At 40.1% G+C, this 14999-nt stretch overlaps 1 protein-coding gene across 1 annotated transcript in view; it reads left to right on the forward strand.

The window, feature by feature from the left end:
- Positions 1 to 2032: 2032 nt before the first annotated feature.
- The window catches only part of tp63 (tumor protein p63), a 34637-nt gene continuing 21670 nt past the window's right edge, over positions 2033 to 14999 (forward strand). The window contains 2 exon segments of the mRNA XM_034149713.1: positions 2033 to 2074; positions 8635 to 8892. Coding sequence (XP_034005604.1) covers positions 2033 to 2074; positions 8635 to 8892 — 300 coding nt within the window.

Raw genomic sequence — 14999 nt, forward strand, 5'->3', positions numbered from 1 at the left:
CTGACCTCCTCCCTCGTCATCTAGCAGAGCAGCGAGCAGTGTTACATTAAAAATATGATTTTTAATTTGGGTTAAAGGTCCCATGTCATGGCCATTTCCACTGATCATAATTCCATTGTTGAGGTCTACTAGAATATATTTACATTGTTCAATTTTCCAAACTCTCATTGGTTTCTCATACAGCATCTCTGTATAGTATGTGTATTCACTCTCTGTCCTAAACGGCTTGTTGGAGCTCCTGCCCCCCCCCTCCCTGTGAGCCCACTGTGCTCTGATTGGTCAGCGCGCCCACTCTGTTCTGATGAGTCCACCACCGTTACAGCGGAACATCAGATTTTAAGTTTTACAATGGCGTTAGCAACCAGAAAATGACACCAGTAAGGACAAACAGATGAGAATGCTGCGTGGGGTCTGGGTGCCGTGTTGGCGGGACGTTGCGAGGGGACGGGGAAGGGGGGGGGTGCTGAGGGGGCTGCAGCACCCCCATCTGAGGCTCAAGATGATATAGATAACTATATTATTTTAATATTGTTGTTATGTTTTCTGTAAAGCAGACAAATACAGTTTATTATTATTATCACATATGTAGACAACAAGGTTATTTATTTTTCTGTCCTTTGATTATATTTAGTATGATAACATGTGTTCTGATTGGTCTAAAGCTTTGAAGTGTGGAACTGATTTACTTTGGGGCAATAACTAACAGAATAACTTTGACATTATTGGATAAAAGGAAAAATCTCAGTTCAGCTTTAACATTCAAAGTCAACATTTTTGAAAAATAATGAAAAACCTAAAAATGTATTTGTTTTGCACAGCATATGTGAGTTTGATATTCAACGTGTTGCATTTTCATAAATGACAAACGCTCAACGGTGCTCCTTTTTGTTTCTGAGATACAGCCATATTCTAGTCGTACTATATTTCGTCTTTGGGCACAATGTTTTTCCCTAAAATATAATAAAACACATAAATAACATAAGTCCAATGTGCCCACACACTAAATGAACTATGAGAAAAAAAACGTCCTTTTCAGCCAAATATTTTTGACTGATTTTGACTTTTCCAATTTGAGCTTGCATAGTTTTCAGTTAAAAAATAAAGTTCTGCTAGATTTAGGCACACGATCCACAAAGGTCTAAATGCAGCTTCCCAGTTAAATATAGAAAAAAAAGTCACACTTCATGAAGTCATTCCCACATTTTCTAGAGAGCACCATCACACTATCTAGAATCAATGCATGTTTCCAAAACAGATCTACATCAGTCATCTCTGATAGATACAAGCAATCTACAGGAGTCACATTGTTGTTCTCTGGGGGGTGGGGGGGTGCGGGGGTCTGCATGAGGATTGCTTAGGGGACGCAGAGGAGCTTTTCTTATGCTAATGCTGCTGCAGGTTAACTCTCACAGAACACAGACTGCACCTCTCACTCTGCAGCCTGCTGCCGGCCTCATGGATTACTTTTATCCAACTCCATTGAATTTTATCCATTTGGGAATACATTTAAAAACATCGTGCACCTATATGGACAAAACAAAGCATGCTCATAACATTGGTTTACGTTAAATAAGATAGAATTGAAGCAAAGGCAGTGCAATTAAGATAGAAATCTTCCAAAGTTGTAGTTTTTGATGTATTTTTGCTGCTTTTTCTCCATTGCCATATAGTTTACTGTTGGGGAAAGTGAGGAAAATGAATGCGTATTATTGCAGCTATTCTTTTAGCACGTCCACCAAGAAAAATAGTAACCCTCTGCTCAGCTAAAACCTTGAAGGAGCTTCAAAGGTGTCGTAAGGAGACGCTGCTTCTCCTGCAGAAAGGGTGTGGTCTCAGGTGTTGGACAGGTAGAGCCCTCCCCCCTCTCTCCTCCCGGTATATATGACCTCCCAGAAGATTCCTATAGAAGCTCCTGCCTGTCCACTTTGCATCCGTCGTCCACATCGCTCCTTCAGAGTGACGAAAAGAGATTTGTGGAATCCTGGAGCCAGTGGAGCACACAGCAGCAGCTCTGCTCAACCTCAGCGCCAACATGTTGTACCTGGAGACGGGCTCCACCACGGCCTACAGTGAGGTAAGGCTTCCTGGAGATGGATCCCCGGAGCTCCATGGGACAGTGAAAAACCACAAAACAGTTGAAGGCCTTGTATTTTGGGGCCTAAAGTTAATGTCAGTCCTCTAAATAATCAGAAATTACTTGACACTGGATACTTTTGGGGTAACCAACGTGTGCTGTGATTTTGTCATAGATTTTGTTCATTTAAAGGGAGTGACGACTACTAATGAAAGACTAGAAAACGCGGGGAACATGGTTTTGCATTTGTCAGAGTGTGTGTGTGTGTGTGTGTGTGTGTGTGTGTGTGTTTGCATGCACATCTGTGTGTGAGCAGGGGAATGTAAACACCTGGAGATTTTCTTTTTTCTCTTGTGAAATGGCTGCTGTCTGGCTTTGCTGTGATTTGAAGAGTAGGAACGTTGAATGTGAACATTTTCCAAAAGGCGTTGGAGGTTTTTCATTTTCCGTGCTGTAAAGTTTTAGCTCCTTTCATTGGAAACTATTAAAATATAAAGAATACCAAAAGTAAATGAAATCTTATTGTGAAGAAATTAGAAACTTTTTATGATAACATTTTGTGCTTTGTTGGATTAAGATGGGAGTTTTCCTTTGCTCTTAGCGCCTCTCTTTAAGACGCCTGAAGTTTACATTAAACACTTTTTTGTTACTTGAAGACAAAAAAAATCGCAAATGACGTTTTTTATTCATCAAATTGAGAAATATTTCTCTGTTTCAGAAGAAAAATCTGAGTTTGGATTCCCATTTTTCACTCTGAAAGTGCAAGCGTCGTGATTGATGGCTCTGTGTTTGCACGGTAAACACCTGGAGGATGTTTCACAGTCAATTCAATGATAAGAAGTTTGTACAGAAGTTACTTTCAGCTTATTTTTTCTCAATCAGAAGACATGACATTATTGTGATTTTGGGACGTTTGTCTTTTCATCAGTTTAACCATCATTCTGTCCTAGCAACACAGAAATAATTGGGCCTTTCAGCTTCATATTATTTGTCTTAAAGTGTGAAAAACATTGCTTTAGTTTCAGGATGTTCTGTATTTGTACTGAGACTTTAGGCGCCTTTTCTTTAGTGAACTCTTGTGTCTCGCTCCTTGTGTTTTTCACCAACCGAGCCCTGCATCCACACAGCGGCGCGCTGATGGATCCTCAGATTGCAGGTTGCAGATAGCAGGTGTGTCAGGTCACTGTCTTTTAAGTTGTTGAGCAGGGGGTCTTTAAGTGGTGTCCGGCTCAGGGTGTGTGTGAGGGGGGTGTCAGGTTCCCCCAGCCTGCTAGGAGCCGCTGCCAGGCGCTGCTGTTTAGTCCAGCATCGTAATTGCTTTAATGGTGTGTTGATGTAGATACAATCACCTACTCTGCCCACCCCAGCAGGTATAAAAGGTGTAGATAGACCCCCACCCCAGCCCCACCTCACTTCACCTCACCCCCCCCACCCTGTTGATCCTTTAATGCCTCCCTCCCCTGTGGTCACTCATCACGGTCCCCTCGATGCTCTCATGCAAAGGGTCACCAGAGAGTGGGAGTTATTCCCCCTCAGGCCGGGTCTGCTCTGGTTCCTGTCGTCTGTTTTATCACCGAACAGCAGCACTAATGCACTCTAGGTCTCCTTAAAGGCTTCGGAACATTTTGAGTTTTTGTGCTATTTTGCTTTCATAACAACGGCTTTTTTTAGCCTGGTTGAAAGAAAACATCCAAAATACATATTAAGGTGTTTATTTCACTCACTTTTGACTATGTGTGTGTAGATTTCTCCTAAAATCCCTATAAGTAATAACGCCTTATATGCTTATTTAAAAAAAGCTTTTAAGAAAACTTGTAATACTAAATATTATTGCCTTAATGTAACGTATGAACTGGCGAGGTTTCATGGTGATATCTATTGCATTTTTTACGCTATTCACCTGTAGTGTGTACAAAATGGATGGATTTTACAAAACATAGCAAGGCATGGTTTCTCAAATTGTGTTTTTTTCTACTACTCTGCTTTTTAGTTTTATTCCTATCTATATTCTGATGGTTAGTCAGAGGGCTTTGTTCACACGTCATCAACAGCCTGATTTATAGAGCATTTTATTCATAACTGACTGTTGACAGTACTTTCTGATTTATGGAGTGATACGAAGAGATCTCCAAAATCCCCTCTGTAAAAATCTTTGACTCTAATATGTGAAAAAAAAATCAAACATGACCTTTGGCTTCATCAGATATTCAAATGTTTGTTATGTAACGCAACCTTCTCAAATGTACAATTAACATTTATGCAACAGTGTGACTTTCATAGCGTTGTGTAAGAGTCTTATGAGAAGTGGAACAGGATTTTATTGGCTTGACATTCTGCCTGCAGTGTTGACAGAGATGACTATAGAGCGCTGCAGGATGATTTTTTTTTGTCGACCAACCCCGGAGATAGCTCATGGCTCATTGGGATTTTTCCATTGGATTGTAGTGGAAAATAAGCTCTGTGGCGAACAACACATTATGACACTGACATGGCATGCAAAAAAACTAATGTAAGAATTGAAACGAACAACAGCACGGTTGCACAACTTCACGACTCAACTAAAGGTGGTGCAGAAATGCTGACTCATTTCCCGGATATGGGACTCATTTCTGCATCATCATGATCTGAAGCCTTTCAACACGGTTGTCCTTAATAATCAAACCACTGTTTGGACATTATTTTAATTTGTTTAACAAGCCTAAATGACACTCTTAAGGTTTCTACAAAGAAATACTTATCCTGACAACATATTAGGTTGTTAATGAGGTAGTTTTCTTTTGTGGGTAATGCAAAAGAAATGTAAGAATCGGGGCTAATGTTTCATTTCATTTCATTTCAAACCTTTATTTATCCAGGTTGTATCCCATTGAGATCATTGACCTCTTTTTCAAGGGAGACCTGCAAAGTTAAGTTGCATTAATGCAAATTCTGGATTTGAAAGCCATAAGATTATTAAGCAAATTACTTAAAGCAATAGTGTTGATCATTAGGAAAAACTTTAGTAATATTTGCCTCCATTTATCTTGCATTACCTACACCACAAGAAATACCTTAAATGGGACACCATGCCACTAACCTTTAAGCTAGTGCTGCATTGTGTGTTTGAATCATCTGATATGTGTAGTAGCTATGTCAGATCGTAATCAACAGACTTTTATTCTGAAGTCTCCTCTCCCTGCCGACCCCAGCACTTATCTCAGACAAAGAAGAGCTGAAAAACAGACTGCACTACCTTTTAAAAGCGTTATTAAAGGCTGTTGAGGATGTCAAGCTGCTGATTTACCGTGTTCCCAAAGGCCTCGACACACACGCTGTAAACACAAGGAATTTTTAGGAGCAGCTGAGGTGGTTATTAGATGGTTTTCTGTATTATAGTGGAATAAGATCTGATGAAAGGTCTTTTTAAAGCTTGATAGCCCAACTTCCACTCGATTAAACATTAAAACACGATGAGCTCAATTATCCTTTTATCCTTTAATTCATTTAGACCAGCAGCAGCACTAACCAGAGCCCTGTAGTTAATGGGAAGTATTCAATGTCAGGCTTTTCTTCAGAATAATAATTTGACTTTGATAATTGGTGGCTGTCACTCGCTGCTGCTGCTGCTGCTGCACAGTTCAAAAGAAATCACTGATATCATGAAGGTGACTTACAGGAAAACACCGTCCAGCAGGAAATAAGTCACCCTTTAGTTCACATGAAGAACACCAACTATTCACCTTCTTTTCATTCACATCGGATAAAATAACATCATTTGAATTGTTGAGTAAATTATTCTTATTTTTTGTCACTTCGGTTTGAAGCATACTATTTTTTTCTCCTCTGATATGGATAATCATACATTACATTACATGTCACTTGCTAGACGCTTTTATCCAAAGCGACTTACATCCTCAATACTGTGGACAATCCCCACAGGAGCAATTTGGGGTGAAGTGTCTCAGGGACACAACGACATGCTGACTGCAGTGGGGTTTGAACCTTGTGCTCCCCTGATCCGAACACTAACCCACTGCTTCACACGCCTCCCTCGTACACTTATTTGTATACCACTGATAGATCTATCTTTTTAAGTGTTTTTTTTTGCCTTAATCATGTACTGTATATACAGCTTTTAACTGGTCTTATTCTGCTAAGTAATGTCTTCAGTTGTAATGCTTGTGTTGTCCTGTTAAGATGGAGTATAAAGTTGCAGGAAATAATAGTGCAATTACCTGAACTACCTCGTTAAGTACATTACTTGAGTAAATTAACTTAGTTACTTTCCACCACTCCTCTAAGCCCTTTGAGTTTAAACCTTTATATGTGTGTAATTAGCCTATTGTAAGGGAGTGTGTGAGGAAGGTTGGAGGGTCTACTCCAGTGTGTGTGTGTGTGTGTGTGTGTGTGTGTCCCACTTGTCCTTTAACACCTGCATCCCCAGTATAACTCTCCAGGCGGCTCCTATATTCCTAGTTTTTTTTAGTGGTGGTGAAGCAGCCTCGCGCCACACGCACACACACACACACACACACACACACACACGCACACACACCTTGACCCCCGTCCTCACACACACACCCCGCGGCGCTCTGCACAAGTATGTGAGGTTCACACTACTGACCTCTCTCAGGTGTGTCTGTCTGTAAAGGAGCAAAGCTTTAAATGTCACTGCTTTACAGGATTACTTCACCCACAAAATGACCATCTGACCAGTGTTACCTTGCATTTCTGTAGAAAAAAGTGATGAATTTAGTAAAGTAAATGTTTAATAAAGTACATTTGTAACAGAAAAACTATTCAAAAACATACATTTACAAGCAACACTTCGCAGGCCTTAATCTAATGTGTTATTATAACTTGCATGAAAACATTTGCCCATTTGCAAGTCAGATTCTTTTTTACATTTTACCCAAATGCCGAACTGCGTATCATTTACTTACCGTCTGTTACCTTGAGCATAAACAATCTTATGTTGTACAGGTGAGCAAGGGGCCAAAGCTTTTTCAGAATAAGGTTTTAGTGGAAGTGAATGAATTTGTTAAGAAGTGGAAGCATGCAAGAAATAAAAAAAATTTAACTAAGAATTTGAGGTAAATGCGTGAAAAACAACCGCAGAAATGCACATTTTAGGGTTCTGATTTATTTTCTTTTTTAGTATAACATATTAATTGGCAATTGCTGACAACTCGACTTGCTTCTTCTTGTGAGATTTTCTGTTACATAGTGTTTATAAAGTACATATAAACGTACATATTTGTTCATCGTGGGTTCATTTGTTTGTAAACGCTTTTTTAGATGTGGGTTTGCCTCCATTTACTTTTAATCATCAAGACTTTTCTCGATAAACTTCATTCACAGTGGAGGTGTCTTAAAGGTTACACGGTTTGAGTATTTTAAATATTTTTAAGGTTGAAATGCTCCTTTGATAGTTAAATGACCGCAGTAGTCCGGTGGTCATCTGGCTGCGGCTAACACCTGGCAGAGTGAGGGGTGTGAGGCGGACAGCTGTGGTCGGCCGTGCTTGAAATAAACAAGAGGCCCTGCAGAGATTAATGGTGTTGCTGTCTGAAGAGCGAGGGCCATGGCACCTCGTCCAGGAATGTGCCGTTTATAAATGGAAAGGAATGGGTTGAGAGGAAGGGGCTGGCTGCGGCCCAGGTGTATCTCCATCCTGCTCAAAGCACACATCTAATACCACTCCTCTGTCTGCATAGCTGCGACACCGCATTGATCCATCCCAATGAAATCTGACCTTTAATAGACATAAAGACATATCTGGGTGTCAGGAAGGAGTTAGACTGTAAACACAACACAAGGGAAGATGGTTTATGTGACTCTCAAAGTCAACTTCATTGTCAGTCTTTCAGTTTGTGTGTACAGACAGAGAGATCGAAATACCGTTTCCCACAATCCCAAACACAAAAACAAATATATATAAGAATATGTATATACCTATATATATATGCACACATTAAGACCTAAATAAAAGCACAACAATCAATCAATAACTCTGCTGTTACAAGCATTTTTTTTCTTTTGGTCAAACAGATCATCACTTCCTGTTGTTTAAAAAAACACACTTTTTTACATTTTAACCAACGCTTATTGGAAGCAACTGATTATATAAACGTTAACAGCCTTAATATCCAAGTTTCATGTGACCTTGTCTAATTTGCAGAGTGACATTTTTCTTTTTTTAACTGTTTCTTTAAAGATCGAACGCCACCAAACACAGATTAAAACTAAAGTAATGAGTCTGTTTTGAAAATATAAGAAGTAGAAAGTACAGGTATTTGTGTTCAACATGTAAGAAGTAGAAAGTACAGGTATTTGTGTTCAACATGTAAGAAGTAGAAAGTACAGGTATTTGTGTTCAACATGTAAGAAGTAGAAAGTACAGGTATTTGTGTTCAACATGTAAGAAGTAGAAAGTACAGGTATTTGTGTTCAACATGTAAGAAGTCAAAGTAAAAAGTCATCAGAAAAATAAGCAGTAGAAATGTACTGTTTCTTTACGGATCGAACAACCTCAAATTCCCCGGATAACTAACGATGCCATTTCTTTGTTTTGTCTCCAGTCGCAGTACACGAACCTGGGTCTCCTGAACAGCATGGATCAGAGCATCCAGAACGGAGGCTCCACCTCCACCAGCCCCTACAACAACGATCACTCCCAGAACAACGTGGCGGCGCCCTCACCCTACTCCCAGCCCAGCTCCACCTTCGACGCCCTCTCCCCCTCCCCCGCCATCCCCTCCAACACAGACTACGCCGGGACACACACCTTCGACGTGTCCTTCCAGCAGTCCAGCACCGCAAAGTCTGCCACCTGGACGGTAAGAATCACATATCACAGCATTAAAGGTCACCTATTATGCTAAATCCTCTTCTTCATGTCTCTTCTACATCAACATGTGTCCCCTCTTCTTCATGTCTCTTCTACATCAACATGTGTCCCCTCTTCTCCATGTCTCCGCTACATCAACATGTGTCCCCTCTTCTTCATGTCTCTTCTACATCAACATGTGTCCCCTCTTCTTCATGTCTCTTCTACATCAACATGTGTCCCCTCTTCTTCATGTCTCTTCTACATCAACATGTGTCCCCTCTTCTTCATGTCTCTTCTACATCAACATGTGTCCCCTCTTCTTCATGTCTCTTCTACATCAACATGTGTCCCCTCTTCTCCATGTCTCCGCTACATCAACATGTGTCCCCTCTTCTTCATGTCTCTTCTACATCAACATGTGTCCCCTCTTCTTCATGTCTCTTCTACATCACCATGTGTCCCCTCTTCTCCATGTCTCTTCTACATCAACATGTGTCCCCTCTTCTTCATGTCTCTTCTACATCAACATGTGTCCCCTCTTCTCCATGTCTCCGCTACATCAACATGTGTCCCCTCTTCTTCATGTCTCTTCTACATCAACATGTGTCCCCTCTTCTTCATGTCTCTTCTACATCAACATGTGTCCCCTCTTCTTCATGTCTCTTCTACATCAACATGTGTCCCCTCTTCTTCATGTCTCTTCTACATCAACATGTGTCCCCTCTTCTTCATGTCTCTTCTACATCAACATGTGTCCCCTCTTCTCCATGTCTCCGCTACATCAACATGTGTCCCCTCTTCTTCATGTCTCTTCTACATCAACATGTGTCCCCTCTTCTTCATGTCTCTTCTACATCACCATGTGTCCCCTCTTCTCCATGTCTCTTCTACATCAACATGTGTCCCCTCTTCTTCATGTCTCTTCTACATCAACATGTGTCCCCTCTTCTCCATGTCTCCGCTACATCAACATGTGTCCCCTCTTCTTCATGTCTCTTCTACATCAACATGTGTCCCCTCTTCTCCATGTCTCTTCTACATCAACATGTGTCCCCTCTTCTTCATGTCTCTTCTACATCAACATGTGTCCCCTCTTCTCCATGTCTCCGCTACATCAACATGTGTCCCCTCTTCTTCCTGTCTCTTCTACATCAACATGTGTCCCCTCTTCTTCATGTCTCTTCTACATCAACATGTGTCCCCTCTTCTTCATGTCTCTTCTACATCAACATGTGTCCCCTCTTCTTCATGTCTCTTCTACATCAACATGTGTCCCCTCTTCTTCATGTCTCTTCTACATCAACATGTGTCCCCTCTTCTCCATGTCTCTTCTACATCAACATGTGTCCCCTCTTCTTCATGTCTCTTCTACATCAACATGTGTCCCCTCTTCTTCATGTCTCTTCTACATCAACATGTGTCCCCTCTTCTTCATGTCTCTTCTACATCAACATGTGTCCCCTCTTCTTCATGTCTCTTCTACATCAACATGTGTCCCCTCTTCTTCATGTCTCTTCTACATCAACATGTGTCCCCTCTTCTTCATGTCTCTTCTACATCAACATGTGTCCCCTCTTCTTCATGTCTCTTCTATATCAACATGTGTCCTCTCTTCTTCATGTCTCTTCTACATCACCATGTGTCCCCTCTTCTCCATGTCTCTTCTACATCAACATGTGTCCCCTCTTCTTCATGTCTCTTCTACATCAACATGTGTCCCCTCTTCTCCATGTCTCTTCTACATCAACATGTGTCCCCTCTTCTTCATGTCTCTTCTACATCAACATGTGTCCCCTCTTCTTCATGTCTCTTCTACATCAACATGTGTCCCCTCTTCTTCATGTCTCTTCTACATCAACATGTGTCCCCTCTTCATCATGTCTCTTCTACATCAACATGTGTCCCCTCTTCTTCATGTCTCTTCTACATCAACATGTGTCCCCTCTTCTTCATGTCTCTTCTACATCAACATGTGTCCCCTCTTCTTCATGTCTCTTCTTCATCAACATGTGTCCCCTCTGTGGAAAGAGACTCTGAAAGTTTCAGGAACAAAGATTCTCTCTCTTTTTGTCCTGATCCATTTTTATAAAAACCTGTCTGAAAATGAGCTGATCAGATTTTGGCCACTTTGTGATGTCATAACGATGTGTTGTCTTGTGTAACCATTAGCCAATCAGCAACCAAGGTAACCACCCCCCCCCCCCCCCCCCCCCCCCCCTTATCACCTGAATCTCCTCCTAGAGCACCATTGTGTTCTTTTTAACCAAATATCTCTCAGAGGGGCGTGGGGAGGGGCTCCTTATTTTCATCTAAAGTAACAGAGAATCAGCACTTTTGAAACAGGGCTGAAACAGAGGGGATTATGGGTAATGCTGCAATGATCTGTTTGGTGTTTCAGCCAATCAGAGACATGTTCTGTATATATCTGAGACCTGTAATATATTGATGAAAAACAGTATAATAGGGGACCTTTAAGATGTTGTGTTGAAACATTTTGGAACATTTCATATTGCATATATAGCTTTTTTGTGTTAATTATTACACTGCCATTTTTTACTGCACCTAAATTGGTATCCAGTACATTACTAGCTATAGAAAATAATGAACACTTGAACTGTTGAACTGATCAACATTGTGGTAAATACACTTGATGATAAGATCCATGACCATTCACACATCTGCTCATTTCATTTCATTTCATTTCAAACCTTTATTTATCATTAAATATGAAGCCAGTTAGTTAAGTGTTCAGACTGAAATCAAAGTAAACATCCTGGCCTCTCTCCAAAGATTACAAACAAATAAATAAGTCCATTAATTAAAATGTTATATCTTGTTTTTAATCAGTACAAAACCAAAAGTGTGAAAATAGAAGATTTCTTAGCCTCGGGCAGTTTCCAGGCCAGCCCAGTTTATACTTGTTTTCACACTTTTTGTAGCCTTAAAGTGAATTTGATTTTCTCATGTAACCCCTCAGCCAGATTTCAAAAATACGATAAACAAAGAAAATGGTTTTAGAACGTAAGGCTAATTTAATGTCACACACCTATAGGTCAATTTCACACAAAGCAAGGTAAGTTAAATTCACAATATACTGTACGTTTACCTTTTTAAAGTATTACTTTTCTTCTGCTGAGCACTTCTGCGAGTCTTAAACAAATAACTTTTTGGCACATGTCAGTTCTTCACATAGTTTTAAATGTGTAATATGCTAGTCATAATAAATATGAACCCACAGAGACACTTTTATGCTGCAGCTGTCCTCGGAGCAGCTCATCTTATGAGGCAGAGATTTGTCAGGTAGAGGTTGAACTCCTTATCTGATCAATCTGCGCTCCAGGCAGATTCAGGTTGCACAACTACATTTGGCAGAAGAATGTCACCTGAGATTAATCGCCTCAAATCATGAGTAAAGAGAGGCATTTCTACCTCAGGCTCACATCACACAGCACCTGATGAAACACTGATGAGGGGGGTCTCTCTATAACCCTAAAGATCCTTTAAAAAGTTCTAAAAGACATTGAATTTATTTACTTAAAGTGCACCTATCATGCTATTTTTAGGCAATAGCATAGGTCTCAGATATATAAAAATATATAAAAAACATGTCTATGAAGTGTTTTGCTCAAAATACCAAACAGATCACCCATTCTAGCCATGCCTCATATCCCTCTATTTCACTTCCTGTTTCAAAAGTGCTGATTTGGGGTATAAAGCTTTAAAAAAATAAAAATTGATACAAAATAAAAAAGTAGGGGTCTGAGCTCATGCAGGACCCGGCAGCTACTGTCTAAACTAAATACTGCCGTGATGAAACACCATATCATGGATTATCAAGGATTATTTCTGAAACAGTATGGAGCTCAAAGGCTTTCTCTCTTGCCGGTTATACCACAAGGTGAGTTCCTTTTTATGTGCAGTACAGGTTAGCTCTGAGTGTTAGCGATGCTAATATTACCGTTTAACCATATTAAGTCCAAAACAGTCGGGCATTGTTTCTGATAGCAACGTTTCTGATAGGGCCGTGGGTCCACATTTCAGATATTACGTCATATCGGACGCAAATCTGGATCAGCTCCGTTGTTCCCCCGTTTTTAGACATTTGGGTACGGAGGAAAAGAGAGAGGGTTTTATTTTCTGACGCTGCGTGAGTTCCCCGACACACCGGGGACACATGTTGATGTAGAAAAGACATCAAAATGTGCATTTTGCATGATAAGTCCCCTTTAACATAAGGCGTTTATTGGGATTAAAATAATTAAATCAATCAATAGGAGACATGGGAAATAGGAGTTCATGAGTCGTTTGCATTGTTAAATCTCTAAGTAATGTGTAACATCTACTTTTTAAACAACATTTTATCTAAATCCTTTCACATTAACATCATGCAGATCAAAATGGCTGAACCAACAGCACTCGTACTCTCTGTTTCTGGCCAGAAAGCGTGGTGCAGGGAAGTGAACATGTAACAGAAATTGTCTTTAAACTAAGATTTTACGCCATTGCCATTGCATTGATAAAAGGCAGTGAATACGGGGTTCTGTGTATTTTATGCAACAATATTTTTAAACTTTAAACACGTAGCAAGTGTCTTGTCAAGCGGGAGAGAAAGTGAGTATATTTGATTTTTCTTTAGGCCCTTTCAAAACGTTTCTTTAATTGTGTTTTAAATCTTTTGATCAGCAGATTTTGCTACAAAAATGATCATTTTGTGGGTGAAATAATCCTTTAAGTGCTCAGAGGAACATGGTTCTAATCCTAAAATATGAACTCTTACTCCCAACTCTGCCTTTTCCACGAAAAAAGTAGACTATTGGTCATTTTTTAAACCTTATTACATGCATAATGACTTATTTGCAGGAACACATCTCTGACAAACACAGCAAGTGATGCTTCTGCATGATTCTTTGCGGAAACATTTCCTTTTGTCAAGGACGGCCCTAAAAGTATTGTCTATTTTTTAATCCTACATATAATGAGGATGAATGTCAAAACTCCTCCTCTATTGTCCTCGAACACACCCTAACGTAGCTGTTGTTGATCGTGTTGTCGTCGTGTGTAAACTGCAGTTGACTCCCAGCCTCCTCTCAGGCGTTTGATGACAGAGTTGGACAGTTGGTCCAGGTGTGGTGATGCAGCTCAGTGATGCTCCTAAAGCTGCACAACCCGCTCCTCCTGCTCTGTCATTACCGGACAGCTGTTGCATCACCTGTTGTTAATGTGTCTCCTCTGCAGACTCACATCTTTACTTTAGAGTATTAATGCACCCTAGCGGGCATCGGAGGTGGCGGAGGTGTCCCCGTCACACAGATTTGTCCCGCGTGTGGCTTTGCTTCCTGTGTGACGTGCTGCAGATTACATAACGGACCCGCATTACAATTGAGTATTTGTGAATGGCATTCTAGAAACGCAGTGGCGTCATGTCGAAAACTGGCATTTAAAGGATAACACCTTAAAAGTCACTGTATATTTTTGCCGTTATGATCAGGACTGATGTTAGTTAAAGGATTTAAGTCATTCAAAGTTGATAATATACATTCATAATATTTTTAGAGCTGTTTAAAAGAAGGGACAAGTTTGATCTCTTAGAGTACAATTTGGGAGTTGAAAAAGAAAAATCTCACACAAAAAAAAAATGCATTACATTTAATCATTTTTCTAATTATCGACAAATCCAAGATGTTTAAACATAACAGCTTTAACAGGATATACAGGAAATAGTTAAATTATATATATTTTTCCAATTAAAATCAACGATAGTTTGATGTAAACAAAGTAGCATTTAAAAAAAGTTCCAAATTCCAAATAATTATGAATATTTGGTCGTTATGATCCGGACTCAAGTTAGTTAAACGTGTTAACTTTGTAAAGGAAAATAAGAGGTAAATGGTCATTTTAAATATCCATAATTAGTGAAAGATCGATATCTAAACTCCTGTCAGATTTCTCCCGAGGGACATTTAGAACCTGCTGAGCTGAATGCTGTGATTTAATGCCTTCCAGTCTGAACTCAGGGAGTGCTGGCCCTCTTCCTCAAGGCCACGCCAGCCAACTGTGGGATCGTGACATTTACCAGATTCCCACCCCGCCTCACTCATCCCTCTCATTTTCACA

Source organism: Trematomus bernacchii, unplaced genomic scaffold, assembly GCF_902827165.1.
Source record: "Trematomus bernacchii unplaced genomic scaffold, fTreBer1.1, whole genome shotgun sequence".
NCBI lineage: Eukaryota > Metazoa > Chordata > Actinopteri > Perciformes > Nototheniidae > Trematomus > Trematomus bernacchii.